The sequence below is a fragment of the Crocodylus porosus genome, unplaced genomic scaffold (assembly GCF_001723895.1).
Source record: "Crocodylus porosus isolate Cpor-Errol unplaced genomic scaffold, CroPor_comp1, whole genome shotgun sequence".
NCBI lineage: Eukaryota > Metazoa > Chordata > Crocodylia > Crocodylidae > Crocodylus > Crocodylus porosus.
In genome coordinates this window covers 61846616-61862246 of record NW_017728931.1, presented here as the reverse complement: position 1 = coordinate 61862246, position 15631 = coordinate 61846616, and the positions used below count along the sequence as shown (strand labels likewise).

The 15631-nt window shown below is 47.4% G+C and overlaps 1 protein-coding gene across 2 annotated transcripts in view; it reads right to left on the bottom strand.

Annotated features, from left to right (window-relative positions):
• TCF20 (transcription factor 20) overlaps positions 1–15631 on the bottom strand; it is a 175548-nt gene that overhangs the window by 47490 nt on the left and 112427 nt on the right. For both annotated transcript variants that reach the window (XM_019545230.1, XM_019545231.1), the window contains one exon: positions 8696–14353. In XM_019545230.1, the coding sequence (XP_019400775.1) occupies positions 8696–14317 (5622 nt within the window). In that variant the 5' untranslated portion in view covers positions 14318–14353. The remainder of the gene's footprint in view (positions 1–8695; positions 14354–15631) is intronic.

Genomic DNA, 15631 nt, shown 5'->3' with positions numbered 1-15631 from the left:
AAAAAAAAAAAAAAAAAAAAAAAAAAAAAAAAAAAAATCTACTGACAAATGAAATTCCAAATGAGTTTCAGTCAGAATCCGTAGAGAAGGCCAAGAACCAGGAGCAGACTGAAGGAGAAAAGTAGTGGTGCAGTTGCACCCCTCCTTCTGGCTGTGTGCTGCAAGCATGGTGAGTGCTCTTGAGCTCACTTGCATGTCAGCACTGCTGCTGCCAGAGCTTTCCATATACCAAGAGCTCCAACCTCTCCAGATGGCTGGAGCCCCTGCTTTCACACAACTCTGGAGCTCTTTTCATTCCCAACCTGCCCTCTCCCCCAAATTTAGTGGCAGGGAATAAGAGGAGACAAGCAGTGGCAGTGCTCAGCCTCTGGGCTCCAGAGCTGTGAGAAAGCAGGGGCTGTGTGTTGCTGCTGCCGCTAATTTCCTGAATTCAGCAGCTGGAGAAAAAAGGATGGGTACAAGGGAGGAACGGCAAGCAGCAGCAGCAGCAAGAACTCCAACCAAACCCTGCACCAATCAGTGAGATCAGAGCAGATGCAGAGCTCTAAGAGCTCAATGGCATCCAGGACTGTGATTAGGGGGATGTGGCCATCCCCATTCAACTTCATGGCACATATGAGATGAACTCTCTTCACTGCCCATATGCTAGTGAAGGAGTTGTGGCTGCAATCCCTCTACTATGATCCTGGATCTGCCCCTACCGAGAACTACCTTGTCCCTATATCTTACCTTTTACTGTTGGCAGCCAGTACCAAAATTGAGAACGTGAGGTCCCAGGGACTTACTGTGCTCCTCCATGAGTTTGGGTTATACTAAAATCAAAACATAAGAACTAAAAGATTACTGGGGCTGGGAGTGAGGCAAGGCCATTGTGGGAGGGGCAGGGAGGAAGACTAATATATTCATAAGACCTTTCAAAGAACAGCTTTAATTGAATGATAAACAATTTCCCCTTTTACAGAAGCACAGTAAGCAGAAACTGCTAGGTAAGTGTCAACGAATAGTTTACTGAGACTTGTTCTTTAACTTCTCTGGTATTACCAGGACTAGAGTTGAACTAAGTCGATGCTGTATTACAAGAATGTTTATCCAATTTGCAGAAATCTAGAAAATTTACATTACTACCTAGAGTGTGGAACCACAGATTATTTTGGGAATAAAAGCTCTTTTTTCATTCTAAGGCTTTAGCAACACTTCTACTGCTCCCAAATTTCACTGTATCCAAGATCTCCTCTTACAACAATTTCTCACAAGAAGAATACCTGAAGAAAGAAAGAGGTAGAGGCAGGCATATAGATTTATTTATGAGTGTGAAACAACACTTTTTCTGAATATAGCAATATGAAAAAAGTGGCTGGGCAGGCTTGTAAAAAAAAAGGAACAGGTTTTTGAGAGGTAGGATGAATAAGGAAAAGTAACTACAATTTGATCTTCTAGCATAGGTACATATACCACAAGTGGCAAGGACAACCTGTGTGGCACACAGTAGATACTGGAGGAAAAAGACAGCACAGTCACAGATAAGGCAGGAAACAAAGAGTGGCAGATTGGGCAGAGGAAAGGGATGAGACTAGCACTTGAGGAGAGTATGGAGCTAACTTGTAGCATGCATGCCAGAACAGTTGGTTTCCACTGTTCTAGCAACCCTCAATACTGCTGCAGCACCGCCGCCACCACCTGAACCAGGGATGGGGAACCTCCAGGCCACCAGCCAGATGCAGTCAGCCAGGAAATCCATCTCCCACCCACTCCTGCTCATATGGCTTGTGCACACTCCAGGCAGGGGCACACATGCAGGAGACTGTAACTTTGCCCTGGTTCCTTGCAGCAGTGACAGCCTGTCTGGAGCCAGGACAAAGCCATGATCCCCTGCATGTGTGCCCCTGCCCAGAGCATGCAGGCTAGAGATCACGGCTCTGCCCTGGCTCCAGGAGCAAGCTGCCCCCACTGCAAAATCCCAGCAGCTCTGGAGCAGCCCCCTGCACTGCTCTGCTGCACATGCTGCTGGTATGGCTGAGGCTGGGGTTTCCATGGAGACTGGCACAAGCCATGCAGACAGGGGCAGCGGGGAAATGAGTCCCTGGCCGACCACAGGCCAGATGGTTCCCCATCCCTAACCTAAACCATGGCTCTTCTGGCCATGAAGGTAAATGTAAACCTGTATTCTCCTGTGGTGGGTATAACAATGCACCAAATGGTTCAGATCCTGTTTTAAGTAGTCCAAGAATACTGCAACTGACTTCCTGGAATATTTAAGGAAAGAGTTTCTAAGGATAACACGCTAAATCAAAAGCAGACACTTGCCATCAACTTTAGCAGTATTTAGTTTCAAGACCTCAACAGTCTAAACCACTGATTCTTAAGATCCTTTCAGAGGTGTTGTGTGGTGCCATGCAATGTTAGCACTGTTAGATGTGCAAACATTCACAAGATAAAACTAGAGATTTCAAATAAGAATTCATGGTGTTAAAAACTTTCTGCTCTGCTGTGATCTTTCTGAGTTCTTTTCAACAGAATTGCTCTGTTATTTTTCTATAGTCAAGAAATCAGTGAAAACTAAGCTGGCATTTTCTGAGGGGCACTTTGAGTTGAAGGAGGGGTGCCTTGAAACTAAAATGGTCAAGAATTACAATCTAAAACCTCTGGTTTCAAGAAGCAGATTTATCACCATGACTCGGGCTTAAAAGACAAGGTACTAAAGTCTAAGCCAAGAGAGTAACCTGGGCCCCAATAAGGACTAATTTGACTGATCCAGACCAGAGGAGACACGGGAGGCCAAACCATCTGAAGCAAGGGTAGGCAATTATTTCGGGCGGAGGGCCACTTACCCAGTTTTGGCAGGCTGTCGAGAGCTGCATGGGTAGCCCTGCCCCTTGATAGGTACCCCACCCCCTGGTCACCATCTTGGGACATTGGTCCCATGTCCCAGGGCCAGCACCAGTGGAGCCCAAAGCGGGGCACAGGTTGGCAGGGGGTCTGTGGAGCTGGGCTGCACCAGCAGGGAGAGGGGGGAGCTGGCCTAGCTCCAAAGAGCCCCTGCCAGCTGAGACCCTTCACTCCTGCCACCCTGGCCTGGGCCCCACCAGCACTGGCCCTGGGACACCGGTGCAGGCCCCGTGCTCCCCGCCTACTCACTCCATGCCCCCCAGCCCCACAGTACAGGCGGGGGGCAGCACACAGCCCCGACCCCCTGCCTGCTGGCAGGGAAGAAGCTGGTGCTAAGAAGCTAAGCGCAGGGAAGAGCAGACCCTCACCTGCCTCAGGGCCAGCACTCCCTGCTGCAGTCACTCGCAGCCCACACAGGGCTGTTTTGAGCAGAGACAGGCTGCAAGTGGCTACAGTGCAGGGTGCTGGCCACGGGGTGTGAGGGGCCGCTTTTTCCTGTGCTCAGCACCAGCTTGTAACCTGCCCCACTGCCAGCTTGGGCTCTGTGACAGCTCCAGGCTCACCCATTGGGGCTGCATGTGCAGCTGCAAGCAGCTACAACAGGGAGCACCAGGTGAGCCCCCCAGGGCTTCCGCTGGGTCCTACTGCCCTTGGTTCCTCTCATTTTTGACAGGAACCAAGGGCAGAGAAATATTAATTTTCTGAATTTTTTTTAGGGGCCCCGTGTGCTGGATAAAATGGCCTCACGGGCCAGATTCGGCTTGTGAGCTGTATTTTGCCCACCCCGGATCTGAAGTCTGTTTATGTCTTATAGGACATATTCTTAACATAAACCCTTTTCCTCACTGAGAAACACAGTAGAACAGTGACAACAAATAAAGCCATGAAAGGCATCCTTTTTAAGAGCAGATTCAAAGGCTCTGGAAGCTATTTGGAAAGCTACTTAATGGATGCCTTGACTGCATCTAGACTGGTGAAACATGAGCAAACTTTGAAGGAAGCTTACTTCATAGTTTGGCAAAACCTTTTTAAAGGGAAGACTTGAACCCATATGCTTCCAGAATCTCTTTTACGTATGACTAGATTCTAGAGATGGACTCTTATTACTGTTCAGAGGCTTTTTTTGACAAAAGATAGATATTGAAGCTTTTGCTGGAGTGTTCTTCCCCTTAAGTGTAGGCACACAACATTTGTGAGAAACTGCCCATTGAGCAGAACAAGAAACACCTCTTGAATGGTAGATTCCTCACCAGACCACTATAACATAAAAATACAGGCAAGTCAGAAAAGACATGACATGACTGCAGACTATCAGAACTACCAAAAATATTAAAGGATTTACACCTTTGTATTTTTACTCTAAAAGCTATTTACAGAGCAGAATAAGGCTGACATTTCTGACAGCACCTAAATAACTAAGAAGCACAAATCTCTGTTAACAAGAAAGTGAACCTGTGCCGCTACAAGTTTGAAACTTTTGAAAAATCCTACCCTAACCTATGGTATAGTGAAGAAAAGCACTGGTTTAGTGCAGGGGTGGGCAAAATACGGCCCACCAGGCCATTCTATCCAACCCATGGAGCCCTTAAAAAAATTTAGAAAATTAATATTTATCTGCCCCGGTTGCCTATCATGCGGCCCTCGATGGCTTGCCAAAACTCAGTAAGTGGCTCTCCACCCAAAATAATTGCCCACCCCGGTCTAGTGACTACTTGGGTGCAAAAGGAGAGACAGACCGTTGTAACCTTTAGTCTCTGGAATACAGTTTGAGGAATAAATGTTTTCGCTCGATCTGAGCCTTCAAGAGGCCGAGAAGCGAAAACAGTTAAAACAGTTCATGTCACCAAGGCCAAGACTGCCACTTCTACAGGAAGGTATTTTATAAACTAGGTGACCAACCTGTGGCACAAGTGGCACATAAGCCACTGTGCGAGCTGCACAGCAGATCAAGAAACGGAAGCACAGCATAGTCTCTGGCAGAAAGGGCAGGAAGCAGAGCAGCAGACCAGACAGGGATTATAGGGCAGGAAGCAGAAAGGGAAGGGGATCAGAGTGCCACTCTGAGGGTACGAGGCTAATTTGTGGCATGCCTGCCAAAAAAGTTGGCCTCCACTGTTATAAAGCGACAAGAAGGATGAGAACCTTTTTAAAGCAAGCTTTAAAAAAAAAAAAAAAACCTCTCGCAAAGCTTCTGTTAATTTAAGCCTTTGTTCCACATAGACAAACCTATTTTTATAAAATCTAAAAGTTAAATAGATTGTATCCCCTCTAGCCATCAGGATTTTAGGGTACAGAAATAGTACAGTGACATACAACGGGGCATGGACATGAATTGCTCCTTTCAGAGAGGCTCATGACCTTAAACATGACATTGTCATATGGAAAGTAAAAACCACAGTTTGGATCTGAAAGCAAGCCCCTGAACATGCACTCATATCTATCTTCCTCTCTCCTGCTTGAAAACAGCAAGATGGCTTGCAAATGTTTACCTTTTCCAGCACCCTAAGAATGATGAGCTGGACGTCAGAGGTGACAGTAAGAAAATACATTGGCAGAGCAAGGAGGGGGGAAAGAAAGATTGCATGCACCAGGCATGGAATTAAGATGAGAGTTGCTTGGGCTGGGAGGCTGTCCTCAGGCAGCAAGGTAAAGTAGAGTCTAGTTCAACTGAGCCTTTCCAATGCCTGAGGACTGCCTGTGGCTAGTATAACTCTCTGTTAAATGTAACCATTTCCTTACTGAATGGAAGAGGACAGATTGCTTCCACAGAACCATTTAGCATTACAAACTTCACTATGCCAAGATAAAAGGTTAAAAACTAACACTGCTAAGGAAAACAAAATATCCTAGAAATGGCAATAGTGCTGAGGGGCAAGGTTTGTTATTTGTATTACCATAAAACCAAGCAGCCCAGAAATGAGCCAGGGACACATCGTGCTAGACACCATATAGTCTCATACCAGGCAGACCAATGAGAGAAAAACAAAGGACAAAAATGACACGCAAATCAGGATGCCAGGGAGTGATATCAGGGTATCAGCAGCCTAACCACTTTCAAGTTTTCCATGGATAGTACAGCAAGAAAAGTTGTAAGAAGGTAGCAATGCAGGTGTTTAAAGAACTCTTCCAAAACACAAGAGACTGCATGGGACAAAGCAGAAGGGTGAAAACTGAACAAAGGAACACTAAAAGCAGAGATTTTATTTCAATAGAGCTAGGAACAGACACCGTATTTGTCCCTGGATAAGCTGTGCCTGTATTTATTCCAAAACAAAAATATCCCAGGATTGGCATGTACACACATCACCCTTCTAACCAAGGTTTAGTGAATGGCTGAATGCAGTACCACTTTTTTTGCCAATGATTTAATCCCAACATAACTGTACAGACATACTTTACAATACCCTGGGATAAACAGTTACTACCTTTTATCCAGGAAACATTTTTAGGATTTATCCTGGCACAACAATCATGGACATTTCCACAACTGCACTTTATTCTGGGATGAACCATTATATCCCAGGACAAATGCAACGTCTGTTTGCAGTCTAGAAAATAACAGATGATAGACAAGGTAGGCACAGTTAGTGAAGGGCATTGCAAATGAAGCGTCATGCAATAAAGGAGGAAGATACAGTGAAAAATGCAAAGAATAGTGATGTGGTCAAAGTGATTGCCAAGGAGCAGTGTTCTGAACAGGTATAAGCAGGGCAAAGACAGAGAAAAGGATGTTGTAGTAATCAAGACATGAAAGGATAAGCCTGGATGAACGTGTTATTTATGTGGATGGATAATGATAGGTCATGTCTTAGCAATGTTATGCAGTAGAAATTGGCAAGATTTACATTCAATCTAGATGCCACATACTAGAGAGATCTGGCCAAAAAATTATGCCCAGTTTATGACTCCAGGTGACAAACAAAATAGCCATGCTCTCCACAGAGCAAAAACTGTGGAAAGCAAAAACAGAGCTCTGTGTTGACCTTGAAAGGACCACCTAACGTGCATAAGAAGATAGAAGGCAGAACAGATTTGCACCTTATAGACTAACCAAAGCAGAATATATGCTGCTTTGTGAGAGTATTACGCACATGCACCCCCACAAGCTTTCATGAGCTGTAGCTCACTTCATCAGACGCTGCAAAAGGACATCCACCTAACATCCATAAGAAGATGTCAGAGTCCAGACAAAATTTAAACAGAAGGATACATGTCTGCAGATTAAAGGCAATTTGGTAAGTTATCAACACTGAGATAGTGACCAAATGTGTCTATGGACACGATTACCCAAGAACAGTGCACAGGAAGATCAAAAGATGGGACTGGTTGGAGAGTTCTGAGGGGGAAAGTAGAAGAGAAGTCTTTTGGTCTATAACAGGGAAGAAGAGGGTTGTAAGACAGGGAAAGCCACATCAAAGACAGCAAAAAACACATCTGGAATGGCAGACACGAGATCTGTGGACCAGAGGATCCAACACTGTGGACATGGAGTAGTAAAGTAGTTTAGTTGGGAAAACAACAAAACTGAAGGAAAGAGCAATTATGGGGTGAAGGAAATCAACTGAGTCCAGGGATTTCTTTCCAAGACCTGTATCCCAAAAGGAAGAAAGATGCTGGGATGGGGGTTGGTAGAGGGGATCTAACAATAGGAAAGAGTTATAGATGTAGAAAAGTGGATCATGGTGAGAATCAAGAAGTCTGCACTAGAAAAATGGGAAATAGGCAGGGAGGAGAAGGATAAGAGTAGACAAAAAGTCATTCATGCTGATAAACTAAAAGTGACAGAAAGGCAGATGGGTAATTGTGCACAAGAAGCTGTTTGGAGATGCTGAAAGAGATGAGGGGATGGTCAGAAAGGAGGACCTCAGCAGAGTGGAAGGCCTGCATGCAAGTAGCATTCAGTGAAGCAAAAGAAACAAACATTTGATGAGTGGGAGAGAGTAGAAGCAAGGTGGCAGGTCAAATGAAGAAGTGAAAGCAAAGAAACATGCAATTAGGGGGGTGGATAGGTCATTAATGTGGATGCTGAAGTCACAGATGATGACTGGGAGACTAAGGAAAGAATTAGAGTGCCCCAGAAGTCAAAAGTATCATCACAGAGAAAAATGTTTATCAGAAGGAGCCAGGGAAATGGTATGTCAGCAGCAAAAGGAAAATATGCAAAAAGACAACACAGTAGTATTCAAACAAGGGAGGAGGGAATTTGAAGCAGCAAAAATTAGGGAGAAGTCCAACTCTGCCTATGTGGTCTGATCCAGAGAAAGGAGCAGAAATGGAAAGGTTAGCTGAAGAAGCAAAGCAAGACAATAAGTTATGGGTCTCTGCAAAAGCAAGATATGGGGGGGAAAATGTTGCAGATGTTGTGATTGTGCCAAAAAGGAAACTGCAGTGTGCTACAGCAATTTTAGCCTGGCTTGAAGGTGTCAGCTTCTTTCCCCTTGTTCTTGCAAGATTTGCCAGGTTACCCAGTTTCTTAGGATTTACCCATTGTACCTCACCCAACATTCTCATGATCTTATAACTTGGCCAGAATGGTACATGCATATAAAAACATGATGGCATTTGCTATAGAGTTAATCAATACCTCGTAACAGATAACATGCATCTAAATTTCCTAGATAGCTTTAAAAAAAATCTCAGTCCAATCTCATTTAATTAATGAACTAGACTAGAATGTTTACCCTCCACCAAAAGGGTGTTCTTCAAGATCTCCCATACAGATAAAAAGATGGCTTGAAAAACAGACTGAAGTTGGCTGCAAAAGATAAAACACTGCAAGCATCAATGCTTAGTAAATTCTGGCACTCACCATCTCTCTTGCTATTTCCACAGCTTCCTGCAGCCCATACAGCCTGCCACAGACCAGGTAGATCCCATTGGCCCAGAGAATACAACCCTCATGGACCCAAAATTCATTGCTGTCAAGAGGTAGTTCAGGAATTTGTAACTCCAGCTCAGAGCCACCTTCTGAAGTGGGCATCGGGGGTTTTGAGTCCAAAGGAGTCTTTTCACTGCCACTGACACCCTCAGTGGTTGCTTTTTTACAAGAAGCTCCCCTTGAAAGTGACCGAGAGGCCCCACCACAGTCCTCAGAGCGGTGCCGCCTCTTAAAGCGGGGATGGGCAGCCAGGCTTCTTTGTTCCTTCTGTTGTTGCTGTTCTTCTTCCTCTTCTGTATCAGTCTTGGAGCCATTAGAAGCACTTTTGTGCCGTACCTTGACCTTGCTCTGCATTTCTGTGGCCCTCTTGGGAGGTGGGTTTTTGGGCAGTGTAGCGGCATAATCCTGGGGATAGAAAGGCCCAAAGAGATCACCCATGTTGCGATAGCTGGCCCACTTGCCACACAGGCAACAAACCAGATGCCCCAAGACAGAAGACTCTGTTACTACTGGGCCCTGCAGCATGAAAGTCGATGTGGGCAGCACTTTGCTCTCAGTGTTGCTAGGAGGGGGAGTTGAGGACCTCTGCCCCTTTCGACCCCTCACCAACTTGTTCTGCTCCTCTTCTTCAGCATTAATGATTGTGCACACTGCACCTAATTCACACTTGTTTACCACATGAATATAAGGGAAAAAGGACTTGTTCTTGTTGTCAGTTTTATCTACAGATTGGGTGGCATATTTCAGCTTGATCTCTGGTTCTTGAGGCTCCACAATGGGAGCAGCCCGTCTAGTTTTCCTCTTTCTTGGCTGTGCTGCAGGTTTCCTCCTCTCCCTCCTTTGTCTCTTAGGTTTTGGCTCTCCACCACCTGCACCTTCTGACGACTGGGATGGTGGCTGTGGTGGTGGAGGCGGCGGCAACGGCTGCTGCTGTTGTTGCTGCTGCTGCTGTTGCTGCTGCTTCTTCTGCTTGTTCACGCTACCAATGGGCCTCCCCTTTTTCTTTCCAGAGGGGAAATATCCCTTTGGGGGGAAGCCATCTGGCTTGGGTGAAATGTTTGTAACGTCTCCATCTTTTTCTTCAGACTTTGGGTTCAATTCAGAAGTAAACACATTAGATGGGGAGACTGTTTTTGAGTCAGAAAAGGTAAGAGTTCCAGCTCCACTTACAGAAGCATCAGATCTTCCTTGTATACCAGACTTCTGCGAAGATGGTGGGGCCACACTAGTCCCTGATCCTTCTTTACTAACACTAGCTACTTCAGATGTCTCCTTTTTGACCTTATCATCTTCGCTGCCATGCCACTCTTCTTGTCTTGATAGAGACATTTCACCCACCATTTCTTGGCCCGCTGTCCCCATTTGATCCGATGCAGTCTCTCCTTTCCTCTTCTCAGTTTCTGATCCATGACTGGTCACACTCCCACCTTCAGGTCCACTCTTGAGGGAAAGGATGTCATCAAGAGTGACAGCATCTGCACCAATTTCAGCATTGTTGGAGGAAACACTCCTCCTGATGTTGGGGGATGTAATTTTTTGAACAATAGCTTCCAGTTTTAATCCCCGTCCCTTCCGTGGAGGCAATATTTTGGTCTTAGCCGGACTAGTAAGAGAAACAGCAGGGCAATTCCTGTTGTCAGGAATAGGAAGATCTTTGGAAGGATCGCCCTTTGACAGTGACTTCCCAGCATCTTGGCCTTGAGATGAGTGGGCATAAGAGTTGAATGCTTTGTCAGTTCCTTCCTTTGATGAAGGAAGCAGTCGCCCCTTATCATCTGTACCACTATTCTTTGCATCCTGTGACTGCCTTTTGCTAGGAATAGGAGAGATGAAAGAACGGACCCTTCTCCTCATAATTAAAGGATTTTGAGGAGACTGATCTTCTTGGCCAGGGAGCCTCATCATGGCATTACTCGGCTTCGGCAAATCTGTAGATTCTTCTCGCCTGTGCCCATCACCATCCGGAGGGCAAAATCTTTTCTGATTGGCTGCTCCTAGAGGACCACTGCTCTTGGCTGGAGAGGTCTGCCGGGACAGATCCCAACCAGATTCCTGTTGCTGCATCTTCTGGTTACCATGTTTTAATTCGGTGCACTTGTTTTGAGCACCATCACTCCCCATGATACAACGCCCAGTTTCTTGACCTCCAGCATCAAGGTAAGAGCTGGCCTGGATGTACATCATTCCATCCTTGTCATTTTTCAAGGGACTTCTTACTCTGTCAAGGAACTGCTGTTGCCTTGGGCTCTTCCTTGCCCCTTCCTGTCTATGCTGAGCTGCAGCAATCACGCCCTGAGCAGTGCTGCTACTCCATTCTTTGTATTCATCTTGCTGTTGCTGGTATATCTGCCTTTTGTAATGATACTGGGAATTCAAACTCTGGCTGGGGTCACCAAAAGCATGAGCCCTAGTGTTTGCATGATATGCTGAAGCCAAAGATGGACCTTCAGAGTTCTGAGCGAACGGAGAGTGTAAAGAACCCCTGCTGACCCTCTCAGCCAGAGTCATGTGGGGGTTCATGTGGTGGAGATCTGTTCCTGGGCCTCTGCTTCTGCCCGGTGACATCTTCAGTTTATCAGCCAGATCCTGAAACTGCGAAGGTGATTTTCCCCTCATACCTTCCCTGCCGCTTCCAATTCTGCCAGGGGCTCGCCTCATTTGTGTTGACCTGCTCTCTTGCTGGGAGATGTAGTCCGAAGTAACATCAGAGACTGCAGCTCCAGGGCTGGCATTGCCTCGGAAAGATTCATGTTTGATGCCGGGAGGATGACAGTGATCACCAGATTTCTTGCTGTTAAGACTGACTGAGGTCTTTGACTGTTCAAAATCTTCCTCTTTTATTTGCCCACTATGAGACTTTAACTTTGTTTCCATGGACACCAGGCCACCAGGGAGTATGACTGACTGGCCTAAACCAGGAGTAAGCCGCTCACCTCTTCCACTTCTGGCCTCAGGACCCATGTGCCCAATTGGGTGAGGCCCAGGGTCCCTAACCAATTGTCTTAGTGGAGATATGTCACAGATAACAGACCTCCTCTCTGATAGTGCACCTCCTTCATGGGCAGACGACTGTGACTCCACCTCAAACTTTCTAGGGATAGGATAGTCAGCCAGATTGATCTGTTTCATCTCAGGAGCTGTGCCACTTGATTTCCTATCCCAGGGGCCCCAATGGGGGCTTTCCAGGAGTGATCCCATGGTTTTGTTTAGAAGGCTTCTGTTGGTTAATTCATTGGCTTGGCTAATTAAAACATTGGGCCTCATGGCTCCTTCCAAGCTTCCAGCCATCCCTGGATGCTCCTGAGCATTCCTAGCATATCTTCTATCTGGGTGATGGTGATACCCCTGCAAAACTTCCTGTAGGAGACTGGGAAATTTCTCATTCCGCCCCTTTCGCTCACTATGCCCTGGAAAATCCCCTTTTTCTTGGCTCAAAGGATACTGAGGAAAGCCACCAATATTTCTCTGCATGCCAGCACCTAAATTATCCTTATAGCTGTACCTTAAACTGCCAGGAGATTTGGAAGGTTCTGTTCTACCAGGAAAACTTGACCCCAGGATTGTATGACTAGCCTGGCTGCTACCCTCTCCGTTGTGGTTAGTGTTGTTATCCCCACTTTTACTCCCTTTACTCCCTCCTTGAGGCTCTGGTTGTGGCATCACTTGCCCAGTTTCCTTCAATCCACTGGACCCAGGAGCTGCTTGGGTAGCTGTAGAAACATCATCTTGTGTGGTTTTATCTGACCCACCTGACTTTTCTACTCTGCCTGTCATGGCCTCCCGGGAGACAATCACCCCAACCGCCTTTTCATTCACTTTTGGGGCAGCCTCTGCTGCTACCAAGGCTTCCTTTCCATCAGGGGAGGACACATCTTCCCTAGCTGCAGGGCTGGTACTGACTTTTGGTGGCTCATTCTGAGAGCCTTGTGCTGGTGAGGAGTTGGATCTTTCTACATTGCCCCCTTTGTAAGTGGTGTCTGAACTAGTGCTCTGGCCACTCAACTGCCTCACTCGCTCTCCATGATCCTCTGAACTGCTGGAGCAGCCACCATCAAGAGATTCTGCCAGAGGAGACTTGAGTTGCTCTTCTGCCTGGGAGGAGCCTTCTGAGTTTGTACAGCTGTCAGCCTTTTTAGAAGATGATGATCTTTTAGAACCTTTTTTCTGAGGTGCCAAGGCATCTGAAAGCAACATGTGCTGGACTGTGTTGGGAAGATTAGCAACTTGAGAGCTTAGAGCACTTAGGCTGCTCAGACCTGGATCTGTAAGCCTTTTCTCCTGCAACCCTTCCAACCCAAATCCCTTGAAGCCCCCAGCTTGAGCATTGGGGCTCGGCATCATGGATGGTGTTGGGCTGAGCTGAGGCATCATCTGCAAAATCCGATTTCTAGAGCCCATGGACATGTTGCCTTGCCCACACTGAAGATTTTCTCCACCTGACATGAGAGGAGATGGAGTGGAGCTGCAGCTTGGAGACTGAACTACAGAGGCAGCTGGAGACGGGTTGGAAATAGGACTGAAATTCTGATGAAATTGCATTGGTGACCTCACAGGGACTTCAGATTGGCTGTACTGTCCCACTTGACTTTGAAGTGAAAGCTTGGTAGCTGCATTTGAGTACTGCATTACATGCTGTGAGGGATGCTGTTGCTGCTGCCCCTGCTGTCCACCTTGGGGCATCTTAGATTGCTCAAAACTTTTAATTGGCTGAGTCTGAAAGTTAAAATTAGATTGGGTTCCATAAGCTTGTGCACTGGAACCCACAGCATGGCCTTCATATTGTGAACCAGAATTCACATTGTAACTGCCATCGTAATTCTGTCCCGACTGGCCAAAACGCTGGGGGGAAGGAAAAGAGGAGGAAGAAGAAGCAGGGGGTTGATAGTGTTGACTGAACTGACCCACTCGTAACTGGTATCCAGAAGCAGAGGAAGGCAAGGCAGATGGACGCTGCATTGGCTGCAAATGGGAGGCGCTAGAAACAGGTTGGCTGGATGCCTGTGGCAAGGGCTGATGGGATTGATAGATTTGCTGTCTCAGTTGCTGTACTTGCTGCTGCTGGCTAGAAGCTTGTTGCTGATATTGGGTACTCCCTGGAGAGAAAGGTCCAGTATAGTCCTGCTGATAGTGAGAGACACCCCCAAGGGTTGAGTGCTGTGTTTGAAACTGGCCTACATGTCCCTCGTTTCCATACTGGCTCCCAAAGCTGCTCCCTTGTGGTGGTCCATAGCTCTGCACTGGCCCAGACGGCCTGCGCTGAGGTGGTTGCTGTCCTCCTGCTGCTACAGCATCTTTGTTGGAAGCCATGTAGTAAAATTCTCCTGCTTCTTTCCTGAAACCTTGGTAGCTCTGATGACCAGAGCTCTCACCAGGCATTGCTGCAGAGGTCCCTGCTGCTCCACGCCGTCCACTGCCAGCACCTCCTCCAAAGCTCTGAAACATCTGGGCCTGCTGGCGAGGGCTGAATTCTTCCAGCCGGGATGTGCCGTGCACTTCCTGTGGGTAGTTCTGCTGGTTTCCGTGGTAACTGCTTTGCTCCCGAAAGGACTGCATGCTGTTCAGCAGCAGAGTAACAGGTCAGCAGCCCTCCTAGAGGAAAAGAGAAGGAGAGAGAGAAAGAGTGAGTTCACATCTCCCAGTCATACATATTGGTAAAATTAAATTACAATAGTTAACAGCCGTGTCAAAATAATAGTCTTCTCCCACCATCTGGGAATTTATCCACAAACAACCCCTGTCCTTACTCTTAAAGATCCTATGTTAAAGGATTCCCATTGTGATGGGAAGTCAAAGAAATTCATCACGTATCACCCAGTGAGAACACCATTCCAACATTTATGTTACTCTTGACAGACACTGATCAAATTAGCACGAGTAAGGCAAGGCAGATGGATACTGCACTAGTTACAAGTGGGAGACACTAGATATGGATTGGCTGGATTCAGGAACATTTTGCTATGCCTATTCAAGGAGAATTTCCAGACGGAAGTCACAAGATCGCCAGCTCTCAAATTATCCCCTCTAGTATCCCCACCCAGAAGAGCCTTAGAGAAAAAGAGCATCCTGTTATAGAAGCTACAGTTTAAGGCAAAACAGCAAAACCTACGTGAACACTCTCAAACTCCTCACTGATCTAGAGCAATAAAAAAGAACTTATCTAGAGGTCCTTCCCAGTGCCATGGCAAGCACCAGGGATGGACTCAGAACACAGGCAGAGACACCGTCTGCATTCTGCTGACCCCACCCCATCTCCAGGCTGCACACTCCAGCCCAGCCCAGCCTGGTAGTGGAGCTGCAGATGGCCAGGGCCAGGACTGCGCACAGGACTGCTGTGCTGGAGGCTTCCCAGCAGGTGGGCAAGCCTGGGGCGCAGGCAGAGGGACACCCCATCCCACCTGGATGGGGGTTGAGTGCCAGGGCCGGCCACTAGGGGCAGGGTCCAGGGAAGCAGATGCGGGGACGCACTGAAGGTAGGCCAACCTAAACGGGCCCCCGGGAAGGCAGGGACTGGTTAGGAAGCAGGGCTGCCCCAGGGCTCTGGAGCCTCGGGCTGCAGCTGGCGGGGGCTCCCAGCAGCACCCGAGGTGGGGCCTGGCCCAACCCACACTGCTCCACAGGAATGAAACAGCCACCCTTTCCATAAGGGGATGCCACCTGACTGGAGCAGGATGCTGGGCTCAAGGGACTCCCGGTTCTGGGCTCGGCCTCCCCGTACACCAGGCACAGTGAGAATGAGGCAAAACTGCTCCCAGTGCAGGGGTGGGCCCAAGTACCAGAGCACTGCAGCCCCTGGGAACAGCCACCACAGCTGGCTCGACCTTGCCCACCCACAGCTCCCCTCCAGGGGGCCGGGGTAGGCACTGCACA